Genomic DNA, 20,356 nt, shown 5'->3' with positions numbered 1-20,356 from the left:
CAGCACTGCTCTTTGTTAAATTTCTGTGAAGCAAGTAAAATTTGTCTCTGAATTAAACTGCCTTTCCAGTCCCATTGGTAAAGGCTTTTTGCTCCTTGCGTGGGAGATTGCTCCTTGAAGCATATTATTTATGCGAGTGACTCTATTGAAGAAGTCATTCTTTTTGATGTATGTATTGCTATCATAATACAGGAAATCTTCTTAGGAAGGAAAGGTGGCTGCGCTTTTTATCACCCTCAGTGAGGTATCTACACATAAATACTGTTTTTCTCTGATTAACTTAGTGATCTGAAAAATTGTTGTCAATCGTTTGTGAAGCTCAGGATTCAGAGTTGTCTGTAATTAGTTCTGTCTCCTCCAGGTGTGGAGATCAGCGATGGCCAGTGGCATTCTGTGTCTTTGTTTGCTAAATGGAGCCACCTGAGCATGGTGGTTGATGATCACTCAGCTGTTCAACCCCTGGCCCCCATGCCCATCCATTCAGGGGATGCCTACTATTTTGGAGGTGAGTGAGGGCAACTGGATTTGTACTGGCCGACAGTGGAAGTTTTGTTTATCCTCCCTGCCTTGTGTTCTGGGTCTCTCCTCATATTTACATCGAATCAATACAAAGAACTGATTTCTTAGCTAGCACCTCATAGTTCATGCCTGTAATCCTAGCAATTTAGGAAGCTAAGAATTGAGGATTCTGGTTCCAAGCCAGTATGTAGGCAGGACAGACCTGAAGATGTCTTTTCTCCAATGAACCAGCAAAATGCCAGAAGTGGAACTGGGGCTCAAATGGTAGAGCACCAACCTTGAGCAAAATAATAACAACAACAGAAACAATTATAATAACAATGGACAGTGCCCAGGCCTTGAGTTCAAGCCCCAATATCCACACCAAAAAATATTCTATTACATCAATGTCTTTCTGTTTTGAAGGAACATAAAAAGTTGGTTCTTTCTGTACTTTAGAAACAAAAAGAGTTGGTTCTTTCCAATAAAACATAAATATTTTCAGAAAAGTTATTTCCTTTTTTTTTCTATTTTGTCCAGGCTGGCTTTAAACGTTGATCTTTCTATCTCTACCTCACAAGGAATTGGGCTTATAAGCACACTTAGTCCATTTTTTATTTATTTATTTATTTATTTACTCATTCATTCATTATTTTTAAAGCAAATAATAAAATTTCTCAATTGTGAAAGCTCATTCAATTTTTTGTGTTCTTTAGCATGAAGATATTCTGAAAGGAAGTAGCTCCTTGCACATTAACACTAAATACTTATTTAGATTAGAAGTAGACATACTGTGGCCTCTAACTTACTATTATATAGTCTCAATTAAAGAATTGCTATACATTTTGAAAGTTTCTTAAAAATTTTCTAAGAATATCTGTCAGAGACCTTATGATGATCCACCAAGCCTTAGGCATGTACTAGCTGGCTTTTTAAAGAAGACATTTGCAGCATTTGATGAAGATAAATGCTTTGTGATTTTACTTTGCACTTGTCTTTAAACAGAAGGCCATTTTACAATGATTGCATTCTCTTTCCTTAACTGTAGTGGGTTTGTTTGAGGGATGCATGAATCAAAGTTCTGTTATTGGGCTATCTGATGTAACTCCATAGGCAGTGGAAGAAACTTCAAGTCATTATTTTTTTGTGTATGTGGATTAAATATGGAGATAAGATCGCTTAATCTAGATCAAAGTCATGCAGTGATGACCTTACCTGTAATGTTATTTTTGAAAGTAGTACAGGTGTTTGAACTCAGGTTCTCACACTTGCTAGGTAGGCACTACTCTACCACTTGAACCATGATTTCAGTCCCTTTTGCTCTGGTTAAATTTGAGATAGGATCTTGAATTTTCCCAAGCCAGCCTGGACCATGATCCTCCTATTTATGCTTTCCTAATAGTTGGGTTTGACACATGTGTGTTAGCACATCAAGTTGAGATGGGAGTCTTAAGAACTTTTGTGGGCCTGAACTCTGGGCCTAGGCGCTGTCCCTCAGCTCTTCAGCTCAAGGCTAGCACTCTACCACTTGAGCCATAGCACCACTTCTGGCTTTTTTTTTCTGCTTATGTGGTGCTGAGGAATTGAACCCAGGGCCTCATGCATGCAAGGCAAGCGCTCTACCACTGAGCCACCTTCCCAGCCTGTCTTAAGAACTTTTTATAAAGACTGGCCTCCACCTGCTATCCTCCTAATCTCTACCTTTTTAGAAGCCAGGAGCACAAGTTGTGAGTTCAGCTTTGCCTATACTTCTTAAACATTATTTCTATTCTAAAAAAGACCACACAAGAATATCATAAACCTTGCTATTTGTAATGTAGGTGGGATAAGGCCTTCAGCTGTACTTAATTTCTTCCTTCCATCCTTCCTTCCTTTCTTTTCTGTTGGTGCCACTCCCAGTTTTCTGGGAATTAATTGGAGATTAGGGTCTCTCAGACTTTCCTGCTCGGGCTGGCTTCAAACCACAATCCTCAGATTTTAGCTTCCTGAGTAGCTAGGATTACAGGTGTAAGCCACCAGTGCCTCTACTTAATTTCTAATATTCGAAATAATTATATATCTGGGTTTTTTTATTTCTAGAATAGTCTATTCTGCTGTTTTTTCATTTATCAGCATGTCCCTTGGTAACTGGCGACTTTTTATGTTGTCAACACTATCCTATAGTATTTGGTTATATGTTTGACTGAAGTACGAAATACAAAAATTACTATTAAAAAAAAAATCTGCCTGATGCTGGTGACTCATACTAGCTAATATATTAGCTAGTAATATTAGCTAATCAGGACGCTGAGATCTGAGAATCTCAGTTCAAAGCTAGCCTGGTCAGACAAATCCAAAAGACTCTTATCTCCAATTAACCAGCAAAAAGCCTGAAATAGAGGTGCTGTTCAAGCAGGAGAGTCCGAACATTGAGTGAAAAAGCTGTGAGCACAAAGCCCTGAGTTCAAGGTTTGGTACCAGCAAACTCCCAAATCTAAGATATTTCTATTCAGTCAATATAAGAAGGTTTTAAAGTATGCTCAAATACACACTCCTACAAAATATCTATTTACCATAGTTTTCGATACCTGAAAATCTCCAACTACATTTTAAAAGTAATATTTTCCAAGCTTCTCCTAAATGAAATATGGGATAAGAGGGACATTATATTTTAGTTTTGTGTCTACATTATAAGCATGAAGCTACAGGGCAGTTATGTCTTAGGTGAGATTTTAAAAAGGAAACAAACTTCACCAGCTATGCAATCATTCATATTATAGGAATTTAAAATCTTAATTTCATCTTACTTTTTAAAAAAATCCTGGGTTCCAGGCAGTAGCTTGCATTTCATCAGCTCTCACTTGTATCCTTACTGCTTTTACTAGAGAGAGATCAACCCATTGCCTCATGCATTCATTCCTCAAGAATCCGTACACAAAGGGAAGAAAGGTCTCATAGCAAGAGCTGTGAAATAGGTTCATGAGGGGTGTTGATTTTCCCTTGTCCCTGTGTTTCTCTCTTCAGGCTGTCCCCACAACAGCTCTGGCTATGGATGTGAAAATCTCCTGGGAGGATTTCAGGGCTGCCTGAGGTTCATCTCCATTGGTGACAAAGCGGTGGATCCCATCTTGGTACAGCAGGGGGCGCTGGGGAGTTTTAACGACCTCCAGATAGACTCATGTGGCATCACCGACAGGTAAGAGCCATCCTGGGTCATGTAAGCATGCTTGGTTTCCAAGTGGGGAAAAAAAAAATTCCCCCTCTCATTTTCTATTATCTTTGTGAGGATTAGAAAACAGGCAGACATATTCACCATGGTTTATTTTTTTAAATGATAGTATAAAATACCTTATACATTTTCACTTAACTTGGTGAGTTATCCAGCTAAGCTTTTGTAGCCATGGCTGGCAGTGAAGTAATATTCTGAGTATAGAAGAATGGAACAAGTTGCCAGTCTTTTTGTTATAGCATCAGCCACCAAAATGCCACCTCTTCTAGAGAGGAAACAATTATCCTGAATAGATAGGATTATAGGCGTGAGCCACTGGTGCCTGGCAAAAGTATTCTTTTTAATTGAAACTTCAACATGAACAAAATAGTTGCTGGTTTATGTTTGGATAGGTTTTTAACTTCCAAATCATGTCTGACATCAGACTCTTAGAATCTTACTGTGACAAAAAAAATCCTTGTTTTATCTATGTTTGGCCTAGATTCCATGAGTTACAGTTGAAAATGGGGCTCTATGCTTTATTACTATCGGGACTCTTCTGCCACCTAGGACAGAAAGGTCGCCATTTTCTCACAACTGGATCTCACGCTTGCTTTCCCTCTGCGTGGCTCTTCTTTATGCTGCATGCCTTTAGTTTGAATTCCATATCAATTTTTTCACAAATAATGTTACATTTAGTTGGGGAAAAATCCACTATTATATACCTGTTGATATACCTTGCTTGTTTTTAAATAGTTCTTATTTCAAATATTTTTTAAGCAAAATGACATTCTCCCTGTTGATATCAAACTTCAAGGTTGTTTTTTTTTTTGTTATCAATTCAAAATTTGTGGAATCTTTAAGTCAGGTATGATCTCAAAATTGCCCACTGTGTTATGAAGAAGGAGATAGCCAAGAAAACCATGAAAATTCCACCCCCCCCCCACACACACCAGTTTCCCACTTGTTTTTATTCATTTCTAAAGGTCTCCTTTCACACATACTTTACCATATCTTAACCCTCATTTGAACAAGCTGTGGCTGTGATTGCCTATATCTACTCGTCTCTAAATAAGATTAAGCTCCCATTCATTAACTTTGTATAATTAGTCCAAGTTTGACCTTAAGTATGTGGTGCATGTTGGGGTGCTAGAATGCTTGGATGTTGGGGTTATGAGTAGGCCAAAGGATGTTGTGATTTTTTTTTCCCCAACCCCTTAGATTCTTCTCTCCAAGGATTGCTGGGGGCCGGGGGAGGTAAAGTAGGAGAAAAATGAGGGAAGTGGTAACAAGTTTGACAAGAAATATACTTATTACTTTACTTCTGTAACTGTAACCCCTCTGCACATCATCTTGACAATTAAAAAAAAAAAACAAGAAAAAAAGGATTGCCAGAGGGACAAATATAAACCTCCTATCAGCCTTCATATCCCAGATCTGGTCTCAGACCTCCAATTAAAACCAAGTGGCCTCATTTAACATCCTCCCAGCTCCTCTCTGCCCTTCTGGCCATTTCCCCTTTCAGCCTTTCCTCCATGTCCTGCACCTACATCCTGGAAAGTAAGTGGCTTTTAGGCCACTTCCATTCCCTTCCATTCCCTTCCTTTCCCTTTCTTTCCCTTCCCTTCCCTCCTCCTCCTTCTTCTTCTTTTTTTTAAAAAATTTTTATTGTGAAAATACCGTACAGAAGGGTTACAATTACATGGGCAAGGTAATGAGTACATTTCTTATCAAGCATTGTTGCCTCCTCCTTTGTTTCCCCTTCCATCCCTTCCTAACCCCCCTCCCCCAGACATTATGTTTTTTGACGTAACGTCTTGTACGTCTCATTGTTGCAATGGGTCCACCTGTATCCTTATTTAAACCATTTGTTTTTTTTCCTTCCTCTCCACAAATTACACCAACATCAAATACATTCTTTAGTGATATTATCACCTAGGGGAAGAAGCGGGGCAGAGGCAGAGATCACAACCTCATGGCTGTGAGATAAATAGCGTGATGGTATTTAACCAGGTCTCTGGAAGTCTCTACTTCTTTCTGATGCTGCTCTGTGGTCATAAGCTTGCTAGTTTAAACACAGGGCTTCCTTCTCTGACTTTTCCTTACAATCCTGGAGGCAGGATTGGCTGGAAGACCACCATAGTTTAATAATTGGGGGTGGGAGGAAGCCAGAGAAAATTCTAAACTGTGACTCTTCCAACTTTGTTGTTGTTGCTCCCTCTCCCCCCTCCTCCTCCTCCTCCTCCTCTTCTTCTGTGACCATTTTGGCTGTCTGGTGTCCCAAGGATGGGATTTTTCTCCTTATTTTTGAAGCACAACAACCAAAAATGCCGTTGAGATTTTGATAGAGATTGCACCAATTCTCTAGAGAGGTTTGGGTAGAACTTACAACTTAATAAAGACCAAGTTTTCCATTAACTAATCTCTCATTTCACATCTAAAAGACAGCAACAAGCTGACCTAAATTAAATGTTCTTCAAAGTGGTTGGGGCTTTGTTACCATGTAATGTTTTTATTTTCTTCCCTGCCTCCCCTTCTTTCTTTAAAAAAATGTCCACAAATACTTACCGAGACTAGCAACTTTTATAATTTTATGCATCAAATCAATTTTGCTAAACCACATATCAAGCTATTTTGTCATTCTGGATAAAAAAGAACAAGAATTAAGATGTATTGAAAACTCTACTATCACACATCCATAGTAGTCACACGCCGATATATGTACTTACGCGAAATGTATCATAATCAGGAAACCACCCTGGCAGACTCATCAGCCATCACGGGGAATTTTTTTTAAATTTTAAATTAACCTAATTTTCCCAGGGAAGTCACTGGTTTTCTGATGACCGGCCAAGGATGACAGTTGTGTTTGTTCTCTGGTAGGTGTTTGCCCAGCTACTGTGAGCATGGGGGTGAATGCTCCCAATCGTGGGACACCTTCTCCTGTGACTGTGAGGACACAGGTTACACCGGAGCCACCTGCCATTCCTGTAAGCACCATCCCCATTGTCCTCAGTTTAGTGATTTTATTTGTATCTGTATATTTGCAATCAGGCAGACACATCAGGATGTTTTAGCATCCAGGTATTTCTGGTTTATAACCCATTCATCCATCCACCCATCCATCCACCCATCCATCCATCCATCCATCCATCCATCCATCCATCCATCCATCCATCCATCCATCCATCCATCCATCTATCCATCCATCCATCCATCCATCCGTCTATCCATCCATCCATCCATCCATCCATCCATCCATCCATCCATCCATCCATCCATCCATCCATCCATCTACCCACCCATCCACCATATCTATCTATCTATCTATCTATCTATCTATCTATCTATCTATCTATCTATCTAATCTAACTTATCTGTCTGTCTGTCTAAGGAGCCTATTTTACAGCGTTGAGAATTGAACCCTGGACCTTGCACATGCTAGACAGTGCTTTTCCACTCATCTCTGCACCCTTAAGCCCAGCCTCATTTAATACAAAAGTGTTGAAGGGGTCCCATGTTTTTAAGTACTCAGAAAAATGCATGCTTCTGTCATCATTTCCTTACAATTATTTATTATCTCCAACAAAGAAAACCACAGTTATAAGAGATCTTAAGTACCTCTTCTAGAATTTTATCAGGTGATATACCCATCCAGTGTTTTTTTTTTATTTCCATCTTTAATTTTATTACATTTGAACTTGAAAAACTGGCAAATGAATGTTTTTCTACCTTTCTCCTGTAGAATGGCTTCTTAGATCTAAAAGTACAGCAGAGAAATACAAGGTTACACCACACATCTTTGTTTTCATTTTGTTTTTTATTCTGTACTAGATATTATTCAACTGTGCTTATTTTACCTTGCCTACCAATTTCCTTTTTCCATTCTACTTAACACCATTCATGTTCCTCCTTTGGGCTTTCCTATCAGTCAAGAATAAAGCCAACCTTATCAACAACAAAGGAATTTACATTTATTTGGGGCTAATTAGGATTACAGTCTGGGAAGACACAGATTCTAGCTATCTTGAAAATGTATTCTGAAGTTTTGACAGCAGCCTGTGTAGATTCAAACCAAAGGGGATTAGAAATTCCACCACTTGTTAGTAGGAATTGTTATCGATGCTGGTTAAAGTAATCCTAGTTACTCAGAAGGCTGAGATCTGAAGCCAGCCTAGACAGAAAAGTCCATGAGACTCTTATTTCCAATGAATCACCAAGAAAAGCTGGAAGTGGAGCTGTGGTTTACGTGATAGAGTCCTAGCCTTGACCAAAAAATGCTCAGGGCACTACCCAGACTCAGAGCTCAAGCTCCAGGATGGGCACACACACCACACACACACACACACACACACACACACACACACACACACACACACACACACACACACACACACACACACACACACAGAGTTAAGGGATTTGGTGCAGTTCAGTCTCTGGGTGGTTTGGAGAAGGGTTGATTGAACAGGTCAGCAGAGCTTAAAAAGGGTTCAAAGGTCAACACACATGGCAGCGTGAGTACACATGTGCAGCCTCATTCGATTGCTCAGCTACAGATATCTCTGAGACCCAGTGGTCTTATTTTAAAATACACTGAACCATGGTGTTCCTCTTTGATTTTTTTCCCCTTGATGTGCTTTTAAGTATTTGGAAACATTTTTCAATTAATATTTATGGATATATACAAGGGCGATTCAATATAAAATGTCCTTATTACAAAGGCATATATCTATTTCCTTTTTCTTCCCATTATAATGATCCATTTTTTCTTAGATTTCATTTCTTCCTTCTATTTGCCCAGCCTTGCCTGTGCAGATGCCAACACTGGCTGTTGAAAGGCACCTTTGAACTTTAGGACTCCATTGAAATTAGACCCCAGTTCCAAAAATCTGAGAGTCCAATATTAAGCCTGACCACTCCCTGCCCCGCATATGCCAAATAAGGAAATATGATGAAGGGCAGAGAAAGGAGATTTATGGGAGATAGCACTTCAGAACATCTTCAGGGGTTCAAACACCAGCTTCAGGTTAAATAGGGAGTGAGGAAAGGGTACTAAGTTAAAGGTATGGATTGATTGACCATTAGCAAAGTCTTTTCTTTTCCCGGGAGGAATACTGGAGAAGTTATCACTTTGTTACTGGAACATGACCAGAAGCCAGGTGGTTTTGAGTTTGACCCTGTTTTCTTTAAGATGATAAGAAGACACTGCTTGTTTGAAGACTTGCCTTCCACATAAGATTGCTTGTTTGTGAATCTAGTCGTTTTTGGAGGGCCTGGTGTTTACCAGGCTGACTGTTGCACAGAATAGGTCAAATCAAAGGGCACAGATAGAAAGTTGGGAGACTTTGAATTAATTCACGGGACCCAGCAAAAGCATTTTCTAAGTTGCTTCTTACATAACGAGCAGATCCACCACACTTACCATCTGGCATGTAGCTTCTCCTAGGAGTCATTAGCATCTTTCAGCTTTTCCAAATGGGTTCTTCCCTGTAAGCTGATCTTTCTTTTAAATTTATGCTGAAGATTAACCATGTTCATTATCTGCAGGTGATAATTCCATATCCTGGCAAAACATTTACTTGCACAAATGAAAATATTCAATTATGTCAGAATAAATTAACATTATATAGGGACATTGCTCCTCAAAATCTTTCCTCTTCTTGTTTTGAATTTGAATTATCCTGATTTGTCATTTGCAAAATACCTGAGGAAGTCACTTTTAGAAATCAGTTTTCACTATATTTTAATGAAGAGAAGTTACTGGCTTCTAAATTATGTCTTTAGAATGTTCATTTGTAGATTGTTTTTAAGTAAGAAAACGATGTGATTACTGCATTATTAAAAAAAAAATTCCAGCGTGCATGTTGTGTATTACAAGATGACGTAGGTAGGTTTAAAAAGATGAAACTTCACTGGATGCTCAGTTATTATTGAGAGAATAAAGGTTTCTTCTTTAATTGTAGCTCTTGGTTCTGAAGTTGCCCTGAATTTGAATAGAATTACATAGCAACAACCTGTACAATTGAGATTCACAGTTTTTCTGGAGTAAATACCTCTTCTAATCTTTTTCACTGCACTTCAGAATCTACACCTTTCCTCACACAAAGGCAAAAGAGAACATGCGCAGGAAGAAAATGCAGCCCCTACTTATCAACACATTCCCACCATGACACCTTCAACTTCTTCCCCTTCCTTCTCGTTCCTTGTTGATTCATATATATTTTTTCTTAAGCAGTTGATGAATCTTGACCAGTGCCATTCTTTGCAACATTCTCATTACGCCTCCCAACTCACTCTTTCCCTCACTTTTCTTAATGTTTTAGGAAACGTATTTTTTTTTGCCATTTAACAAAGCAGTTTATGTATACAATGAGTACACATTGCATACACCCCTACAACATTTTCACCCTCCTTCAACCTACCCTTTCCCTTATTTTTCTTAATTATGTGGTATATACAGTGAATTCTTGACTGAAGTCTACTTCCTTTCTGCCTTCATTTGTCTTCCTCTATCCTTGACCCAAGTACCTATTTCCTGGTACTTATTTTATTGGGCTTGACTTCATGGGCAAAATAGAACTCTATTATATTGTTGGTAGGTATGTAAGCTTGTTCAACAATTCTGGAAAACAGTATGGAGGTTCCTCATAAAACTAAACATAGAGCTACCCTATTACCCAGAAATTCCACTCCTGGGCATTTGTCCAATAGACCACAAACAAGGCTGCAGTAAAGCCAGCAGCACAACCACATTCATTGCAGCACTAGTTACCATAGCCAAGATACAGAATCAGCCTCAATGGAAAAATGGATCAAGAAAATATGGTATATACACACAATGGAATTCTACTCATCCATCAGAAAGAATGATATTGTACCATTTGTAAGAAAATAGAAAGTCTTGGAAAAATTATATTAAGTGAAGTAAGCCAGAACCAGAGAAACAAAGATTGCATGTTTTCCCTCATTTATAATAGCTAGAATCTAGTGCCCATAAATTTATTAGTAAACACACTGTGTGGAATTCAAACAGTTACAAATGAATTAACTTAAGTATAATAGTAGTTAGGGTTTTTTTTATTTGTGATCTCTATCAAGCTAGCCAAGAACTTATGATTTACTTACTCTCTTCTCTCTAGTCCTGAGATGACAGCCATGTACCATCATGCCCAACATAACCTTCATTCTTAATCACCAATACACAATTTCCTCTTCTCCAAAATATACCTAATCTAATAACATTCAGAATTTAAATTCATCTTGACTAGATCGTTTCGTTTTCATTTGTTAATAAAAATGTTAAGCTTTTAGATGTCATCACTAAAGAAATTCCCAACCAAACATGGTATTATAGAAATGAATAGAAGTATCATTGGGTAACATGCAACCTTTCTGTGATTTACAAATGGGAAACATTTGGACATTCATTTAAGATGGTGAGTAAGGATGTTGTTCTGTGTCTAATGCCTGATGTTCCTCTGCAGCCACCCATGAGCAGTCGTGTGAGGCCCACAAGCACAAGGGGAGCCCTTCTGGGCTCTATTCCATCGATGCAGATGGAAGTGGCCCTTTGGGACCATTTCTTGTGTACTGCAATATGACAGGTATGTTATTAATCTTTAGATTTACATAACAGCTGTTTACACATAGCATCCAAAGACACTGTGAAATTTGCTTAGTTGAAAATATGATTAAAATGTGTAGTTTGATCACTGTATAATGCTATGTGTAACTGCTACATATGGTATTTATTAACTTAGTTGTTAATTCCATTTTCATGCATTACTTGTTTACCTTGGTTGGATTGCAGGCAAGGTTTAATGCTGTGCAAGATCACCCTATGGTGCTATACATCCCATGATTCTGTTCACATGCATCATGATAAAATGGAGACTTTCAACTTAGAACCAAATGGAGGTCTTTAACTATGCTAAAATATCATATATAAAAGAATATATTGAATATATGTGTGCAAACAATTTTATACATATGTGTATATATATATACCTTATGTGCTGGTAGTTTATGTACATCTTAGATAATGTAGTGATTTGCATGATATGCTGTTTTCTCATAATCAAAGAAATTTGATTTTTGATATTATAAATCATTCCTGATTTCAATATTATTACAAATAAACACAGCTTGATTATGGAAGATTGCATTAAAATTCCCCTTAGATAATTAAACTTTTTAAAGAGAAATTTCATGCTATTTCCCTCTTCCAATTCTCCAGAAAGAGGAAACATTTTTTAAGTTCTTATATAATGTGCTGAGAAAAGGTTCTGAAGTTTCATAAATTTAGATAGTAACCAAATAAGTCAATAAGCACCAAGAATTTAAAAAGAACCACACAAATTCAAGTACATGTAAATTTTAAGTGTTTTGGGAAAGATTACCAAGCAATACTAGAGCAGCACCTGGACAGCAGTGTGCTGAAGAGAAGGCCTGCCACAAATTCCACTAGTTGCCTCCCTGAACCAGATGATCAGATGAAAGTGAGAATGTGCCATCATGGTTAGCCTCAGTTATGTAGCTTTTCCCAGGAGCCATAAGTATCACTCAGCTTCTTCCTCAAATCCCTCCCTCCCTCCCTCCTTCCCTCTCTCCCTCCCTTCCTTCCTTCCTTCCTTCCTCCTCCTTCTTTCTTTTTTCTTTCTCTTCCCTTCCTTCCTTGCTTCCTTCATCTTTCTTTCCTTTTCTTTCTCTATTTCTTTCCTTCCTTGTCTCTCTTTCTCTGTTCCCTTCCCTCCCTATCTTCTTTTGCTTTCTCTCCTTCCTTCCTCCCTCCTTCCTTCCTTCCTTCCTTCCTTCCTCCTTCCTTCTTTCCTTTTCTCCTTCCCTCCTTCCCTATTTTCTTTCTTTCTTTCTTTCTTCCTTCCTTTCTTTCTTTTCTTTCTCTTTTTCCTTCTTTCTTTCTTTGTCTTCTTTCTTCTTCCTTCCTTCTTTTCCTTTCTTTCTTTCTTGCTTGCTTGCTTGCTTTCCTTTCTCTTTCTTTCTTTTCCCTTTTCCTTCCTTCCTTCCTTCCTTCCTTCCTTCCTTCCTTCCTTCCTTCCTTCCTTCCTTCCTTCCTTCTTTCTTTCTTTCTTTCTTTCTTTCTTTCTTTCTTTCTTTCTTTCTTTCTTTCTTTCTTTCTTTCTTTCTTTCTTTCTTTCTTTCTTTCTTTCTTTCTTTCTTTCTTTCTTTCTTGCTTGCTTGCTTGCTTGCATGCTTGCTTGCTTGCTTGCTTTCCTGCACCCCTTCAAATGGGTACTTTTTATCGCATGATCTTGGCAAAAGTCAAGTCATATTGGGTTAGGCGGGAGTTAAAAAACCTGAAGACTGAGAACTATGGTGACAGGAATCATGCCTTGGACTTGAGATGTTAGAGGAACAACTTACGACATACAACTTGCTTACCTACAACCCTATAGCTCATGGAAAATGACAACCCTGTTCTGACTATCCATGTCTAAGACCTTTCCAGCGGCCATGAGACTTCTAGTGTTGGGAAGTTAATGAGCTGTTCATCCAGCTCTCCCCTGCAGCCTCTGATGGCCCCCTTTTCTTCATGTCTGTTCAGCTGATGCTGCGTGGATGGTGGTACGACCCAGCGACACTGATGTGGTGATGGTCAGAGGCTGGCCCCAAGGCCGCACCCGCTCAGCGACCTTCACCTATGCAGCAGGTGCAGGGCAGCTGCGGGCAGCTGTGCACATGGCCGAGAGCTGCGAGCAGCAGTTAGCCCTGCGCTGTCGCACCACCCAGCTCTCCAACTCCCCAGGTAAGAGCCTTGGTGATGATCTTGCTGCTGCAAGGGTGTGTTGGGCGAATGTGAGGTACTAGAGGTATGGAGATGCATTTCCAGGGAGTAAAGAGTTAGTGCTGATGAGGCTGTATGAGGTCTCACCCGTCCTCTTCCAGACCAGCTGCTGCCCCTTCCCACTTTCTCAAATCTACCTCTATTTGTACGATTTTGGTTTTCCCTAGGCAGGTTCTCTTACCATTTTCACCCCCATCCTACCTCTCCCACTTTGGTCTATAATGAAATTACTATTGATGCTCTTTATTCCAAGAGTTTTACTACCCAAGTCGTCTGATATAATTAGTATCTTAATCCTGAGAAATGAAGCTTATCTTTAAGAAGTTCTGCCTGTCCCAGTTAGACTTTTCTCTTTCCTTCCAGGAACTCTCTCCATCTCCTACAGAAAACTCCACTGTTCCCCCAAGACATCTGTTGTATGATTTATTGCTAGGATTTTATTATCAATGATAAATACTGAAATTTGCTTTAAGTTTTTCAAATGTATCAATCAAAATAGTATATGCTAGCTGGGCGCCAGTGGCTCACGCCTGTAATCCTAGCTACTCAGGAGGATGAGATCTGAGGATCGAGGTTCAAAGTCAGCCCAGGCAGGAAAATCTGTGCGACTCTTATCTCCAATAAACCACCAGAAAACCGGTAGAGGTCCTTTGGCTCAAGCAGTAGAGTGCTTGTCTTGAGCTAAGGAGCTGAGGGACAGCAACCAGGCCCAGCGTTCAAGCCCCACAACCAACCAAAAAAAATAGTATATGTTAGCAGTCTAATAAAGCCCACTCAGATTTCACCCTTTTTTCATCCAACAATCTTCTATTAAAATGAGTTGAAATTCTGTGCTGATGGCTCACACCTGGAATCTAGGCTACTTAGGAGGCTGAAATCTGAAGATCACAGTTTGAGGACAGCTCAGGCAGAAAAGTCTGTGACATTCTTATTGCCAGTTAATCAACAACAACAAAAAAGTGGAGGTGTGGCTCAAGTGGTAGAGCTACAGCTTTGAGTGACAAAGCTAGTAGAAGATTGTGGGTTGAACTTAGGCCCTTGGTTCAAGCCCCACTACACACACATCCAAGTGAAGTGTTGCTGGGGTGCACCTCAGCCACAGGTGTGGCATTCAGGACCATCGATGCATACTTGCATTGCTTCTACTCATTTCTCCTGGCCAGTCAGCCCCTGTGGAATATCACGTTCTTCTGCATGCCAGAAGTTTCCTCCACCTGCTTGGTTCACTTCTGCCTTACCCTTCACTCTTACCCAGGGTGCTAGACCTATGCAAACTTTCCTTGGGCTCCTTCTCAGAGTGATCTGTACCGTCTCAGGATGCCTATCAGCTATTTCGAACTACAAGAAAGAGCAAAAGGCTCTTCTGTTTTACGGCCAAGTGTGAAGTCCAAATTCCAAGCCTTTTGCTTAACCAGCTGCAGAAACTGAAGCAAATTCTTTCTCAGTCTCTGTTTCTCTCCTCAGAAAAAAGTCAGCTCAGAGATACTGATCTCACGAGACTTCCCACCATAAATGTGATTAGATTATCTACATAAAGTTTTAAGACGGGGGCTGGGAAGGTGGCTCAGTGGTAGAATGCTTGCTTTGCATGCATGAGGCCCTGGGTTCGATTCCACAGCACCACATAAGCAGAAAAAGCCAGAAGTGGCATTGTAGCTCAAGTGGTAGAACGCATGCCTTGAGCTGAAGAGCTGAGGGACAGCACCCAGGCCCTGAGTTCAAGCCCTATGACCAACCAAAAAAATAAAATAAAATAAAATAAAAAAAGTTTTAAGAACTAGGAAATAGTCACTCCCAGTGATTTTTAAAAAATTATAGTTGGCATTACAAAGTTCAATCATTTGTTAGTTCATCTAGGTCATCACTGTTGAATTTTAATCAGGGAGAAAGGTAATGCAGCAAACGAAAGCAGGTCTGTAGAAAAAAAATCTGCTGGTTAGTTAACCAGGTAAAGCTAAGGGAAGAGAGGGAGTAGGTCACAGGGAACAGTGTTCTGATGGAATCAGAAAACACTCCGCTTAATCAATCAGTCAGCAAGCACCTCACTGGTGAAGTAGCCCACAGCCTGAGCACCACGCAGATCATGAAAGGCCCTGCCCAGCAGGACTAGCATGCTTTTCATGAATATATTTGCTCGTGAGTGTGAATTGGCTTTACTCCTAGACAAACAGCCAAAAGAAAACCATTTTATTACTATTACTGTCATCTTTAAGTAGTTGTACAGAGGAGTTGCCACTTAATGAAGCAGTTTAAGAATACAGTAGTATATCTTGATCAATGTCATCCCTTTCAACATTCCCACCCATCCCTTCCCTACTCACCCCTTCCTCACTCTTCTTAATTTTGTAGGGTATACATTGAATTCCTCACTATTGTAGGCTATACATTGAATTCTTTTTTTTTTCATTTATTTACCATTTCTTTTTTTTTTTTTTATTGTGAGAATACCATACAAAGGAGTTACAATTACATGGGCAAGATAATGAGTACATTTCTTATCAAGCATTGTTGCCTCCTCGTTGTTTCCCCTTCCCATCCCTTCCCATACTCTCCCCTCCCCCCCACCCGACCCTCTCCCCACCCCCCACCAAAGTTGTTAAGTTCGTTTTTCGATGTAATGACTTGTACATCTCATTGTTGCAATTCTTGACTGCATTCTCCACCTCTTTATTCATCTACTCCATTTCTCCTTGACCTCAGTCTACCCCTTTTCAAGTACCCAATTACTGGTGTTCATTTTGTTGAACTTTGACTTTGCCTTTCTAAGGAATTATACTGTTTGAGGTCTCCTTTGAATCTCCCATATTAGTTTTATATGTTTTCATAAGACAGACTCCAGAATGGAAGAAGATTTTTGCCAGCTACACACAGGAAAGCCATTTTTAATTTGAAGAATAGATGATTGCAAGTGAAAACAGGACGAAGTTGTTAGTAACAAAATATTGGCACTTTTCTATGCACATTCAAAACTCACATTCTGTATTTGCATGTCTTATAGCAACCATTATATGGCTGCTGGTAGAGAATTTTAAATATAAACCTTCTTTTTAAAGTGAATAGATCTTTTATTGAATTAATAGGATATGTATATAATATATAATGTACCATACATAAAATTAAATGAAATAATAAAAAATACATTATATATAAAATTATATTTGCTATATTTTATATATTTGTTATATATTTATTATGGTATATAATAGTAAAGTAATATGTTATATGTATTTACATATGTAACATAAACAATGTACATGAACATATAACATATATAAATATTAATAAGAAAGGCTGACAGATATAATGTGTATATAATTATATATACATATATATGAACATACATATATAATTTATATATCAGACATATATCCTGAATTACCAACATCAATGCATGAAGATATATAATGTTCATAGCACTCCAACAGATTTTCTCTGCCTGTTTTTTAATCCATACTTCTTTCAAATTTTCATGTGTATGCACACGTGCACATTGCGCTTACAGCTTTTTGCAGATGAATTGGAGGTAAGAGTCTCCTGGAGTTTTCTGCCTACGCAGATCTTCAGATCTCAGCCTTCTGAATAGCTAGGATTATAGATGTAAGCCACCAGAGCCCTAGACAAACATCTAAAATGGACCTAGAATTTCCAGAAGCTTCTGATTAGAGTAAAGATGAAATGGGAGTTGAAAATAGCCTACATTTTGCTCATACCACCCACAAACTTTGACCTGCTTTGCTTTGCTAGTGGACATTAGCCAGTCAGGAGAATCTTATACTGTACAACATTGTAAAAGGAGGTCATGTTTACCTCTGCAATTGTGCTGATGCCTGTGCTTTATACCCGGAAATTATGATGTAATTGGTACAACAAACAGAGTGGGCTTAGGAAGGCTTTATTTTTTTTTTTTAAAGATCACTGAAAGATTTTCCCTCCACCCCCTCTCTCCCTGCCAATTTCTGTGCTATGGGTTGAAATAATTGAGGAACTTGAACGTTCTATTTCAGACATTGACAGTTTCCCCCACCTTCTGCTTTCCTTTGGAAAAGATGATATAATTGTCCCTTATGATTTTATTGGAGTTTAAAAAATGGTTAACACTTTTTCACATCTTAAGATAACTACAGGGAGAGAGAAAGAGCCTGAGGGAAGTGGAGACACTGTCCAAAAAGAAATGTACTCATTACCAGACTTACATAACTTAACTCCTCTGTACATCACCTTCTATAATAACAATAAAAATATACACAATGACAGCAAGCAAGCAAGATAACAAGAGTCTCATCCACAATCGTGAAAAATAATTGAAAGAACCCGAGTACCCTATATCCAGTTCCCCCAATGGTGACTGACGTCTTGTGAAGCTGACGTTCAGTATCAAAGCCACACACTGACATTGATGACAGTCAAAATACACAGTGCCTCCATCAGTACGAGAATCCCTTCCATAACCACACCTTCTTCCCCTTCCAGCCTTCCAGTCCAGGCCACCACTAACCTATTCTCTATGGTGCTGTCATTGCTGTTTTCATTCAAAGTATGTCACATAAATGGAATCCCAGAGTGTGTCCTTTGGGATTGACTTCTTTTACTCTGCATCATTCACTGGAGATTCATGATCACCGTTGCCTATCAATAATTTGTTCTTTATTATTACTGGATGACAATCCACAGTATGGATAAACCATTCACTTACAGAAAGACATTTGGCTGTTGGCCATTTGAATGTGTGAACTTCACTTGTCATTTCCCTGTGGTAAATACTAAATTCCAAAGGTTTTCTTATTTTTTCTGTATTGTATTTTACTTTTGACTTTACTATTTACTTCTTTGGGATGTTTTTTATATGTACATTTGATGAATATAAATAATTTTATCATGATTATTGATTATATTATATATTACATAATATAACATATAAGTATATATTGCATAATTGTAATATATAATGATTATATATAATTACATAAACATAATGATTATATTATAATTATTGCATAACTATAATAATTACATTATAGTCATTATTATATAATTTATAAAATGTAAGAATCATCTCTCTCTTTTCCTCTTTTCTTCTCTCTGCATTAATGAAGGTCCAATTGCTCTAAAATCTTATTTGTTAAAAGACAATCCTTCCTCTATTGAATTGTAATTTCAACATTCTCAAATATCAGATAGTTTTGTGTGGTGCATCTATTTCTAGTTTCTTCATCTGTTTCATTAATCTTTATGTCTGTCCCTCTACCAATATTATCACAACATCCTGAATACTATATCTACCTAGAGCAGGGTTAGTTCCCATTCCTCCCCTGCCCCCCTTTCACATTCCTTCTTTCCCCCCGCCTCGCCCCCAACACACATTTCAACTAACTTGAGTACATGCCTAGGAACATAATTGCAGGATCTTATGATAAGACAGTTAAGCTATTAAATAGGTACCACACTGTCTTCCAAAGTGACTTTACTCTTTCACACTCCTGCCAGCAATGAATGGGGGTTCCTGCTACCCCAATCCTTGTCAGCATTTAGTGGTGCCCGTGATTTGGATTTGGACTGCTCTAATAGATGTAAGGATATAGACAGACATTCCATGCTAGCACTAACTAAATGAAAGCTAGAGTAGTGGAATTAATTTAAAGATAAGAGTAAGGAAAGTCATTAGGGATGAAGAAGGGGGTTACACAATGATAAAGGCATCCGTTTTCCAAGAACACATGACAGTGCTTAATGTTAATGCACCTAACAACAAAGAATCAGAATATATGAGGCAGAAACTGACAGAACTCCAAGGACAAAGAGACAAATGCACTCTGACCCCTGGAGGCTTCAATACCCTCTATCACTAATGAACAGATCCAGCAGGCAGAAAATCATTGGAGGATGTATTTGAACTAAACACCACCATCAGTCAACTGGATCAAAGTGATATGTACAGAATACTTCACACCAACAATTACAGAACTCACGTTCTTCTCAAATACATGAACACAAATATAACCATAACATACACTTTAATGAACTTGAAAGAACAAAATTATACTACAACATATAATCTCAGATAGAAATATAACCAGGCTAAAGATAACAAAGGATCCCTCCACCAGATAGCTTCTTCAAGGTCATACCACCTCCCACACGGGGGGCCAAGCATTCACAACTTGAACCCTTGGAAGCAATTGTCTTCTTTTATACCCTCCTGCTTTCCCACCCCTTTCCTTGCTTTGAAATCTCTTTATATTTTCTGCTTTTAACTGAGTTTCTTATATGATGTTATATACCATTTTCTCATTTTCAGCATATAATTCTCCTTAACCTTTAGATGATTTCACTTGAGTAGGAAGTATGTAACTAATATACTATATAATTAATATATACTATATATTATAACTAATCTATACTAATATACTAGTATATACTATATGCTAAGACTAATATATACTAATGTACTGTATATAACTAATCTACATCTATGTTCAAATGGCACTGTTCCACTTAAAGATAATTCTGGTCCTCAATTTCATAACACACACATATATATATGTGTAATATATGTTACATACACACACTGGTGTATATATAAGCATATATATGTATATACATATATATCTTATATTTATATATATCTCACTAGAGCTACAGCTCCACTTCCAGATTTTTTTTCTTGGTAGTTAATTAGAGATAAGAGTCTGACAGATTTTCCTGCCCTGGCTGACACTGAACCACGATCCTTAGATCTCAGCCAACTGAGTATCTAAGATTACACTTATGAGCCACTGGCACTCAGCAAGATTTAATATATTATTTATTTATTTATTTAGTCAGTTGTGGGGCTTGAACTCTGGGCCTGGGCGCTTTCCCTCCCTCAA

At 38.4% G+C, this 20,356-nt stretch overlaps 1 protein-coding gene across 2 annotated transcripts in view; it reads left to right on the top strand.

Annotated features, from left to right (window-relative positions):
- The window catches only part of LOC122124680 (contactin-associated protein-like 3), a 110,290-nt gene that overhangs the window by 65,913 nt on the left and 24,021 nt on the right, over nt 1-20,356 (top strand). For both annotated transcript variants that reach the window (XM_042699378.1, XM_042699377.1), the window contains exons 7-11: nt 362-505; nt 3,502-3,673; nt 6,569-6,675; nt 11,173-11,292; nt 13,251-13,451. In XM_042699378.1, the coding sequence (XP_042555312.1) occupies nt 362-505; nt 3,502-3,673; nt 6,569-6,675; nt 11,173-11,292; nt 13,251-13,451 (744 nt within the window). The remainder of the gene's footprint in view (nt 1-361; nt 506-3,501; nt 3,674-6,568; nt 6,676-11,172; nt 11,293-13,250; nt 13,452-20,356) is intronic.

Source organism: Dipodomys spectabilis, unplaced genomic scaffold (assembly GCF_019054845.1).
Source record: "Dipodomys spectabilis isolate Male_0828 unplaced genomic scaffold, ASM1905484v1 ptg000241l, whole genome shotgun sequence".
NCBI lineage: Eukaryota > Metazoa > Chordata > Mammalia > Rodentia > Heteromyidae > Dipodomys > Dipodomys spectabilis.
The sequence above is the reverse complement of the archived record's forward strand: the minus strand, read 5'-3'. Positions and strand labels throughout refer to the sequence as shown.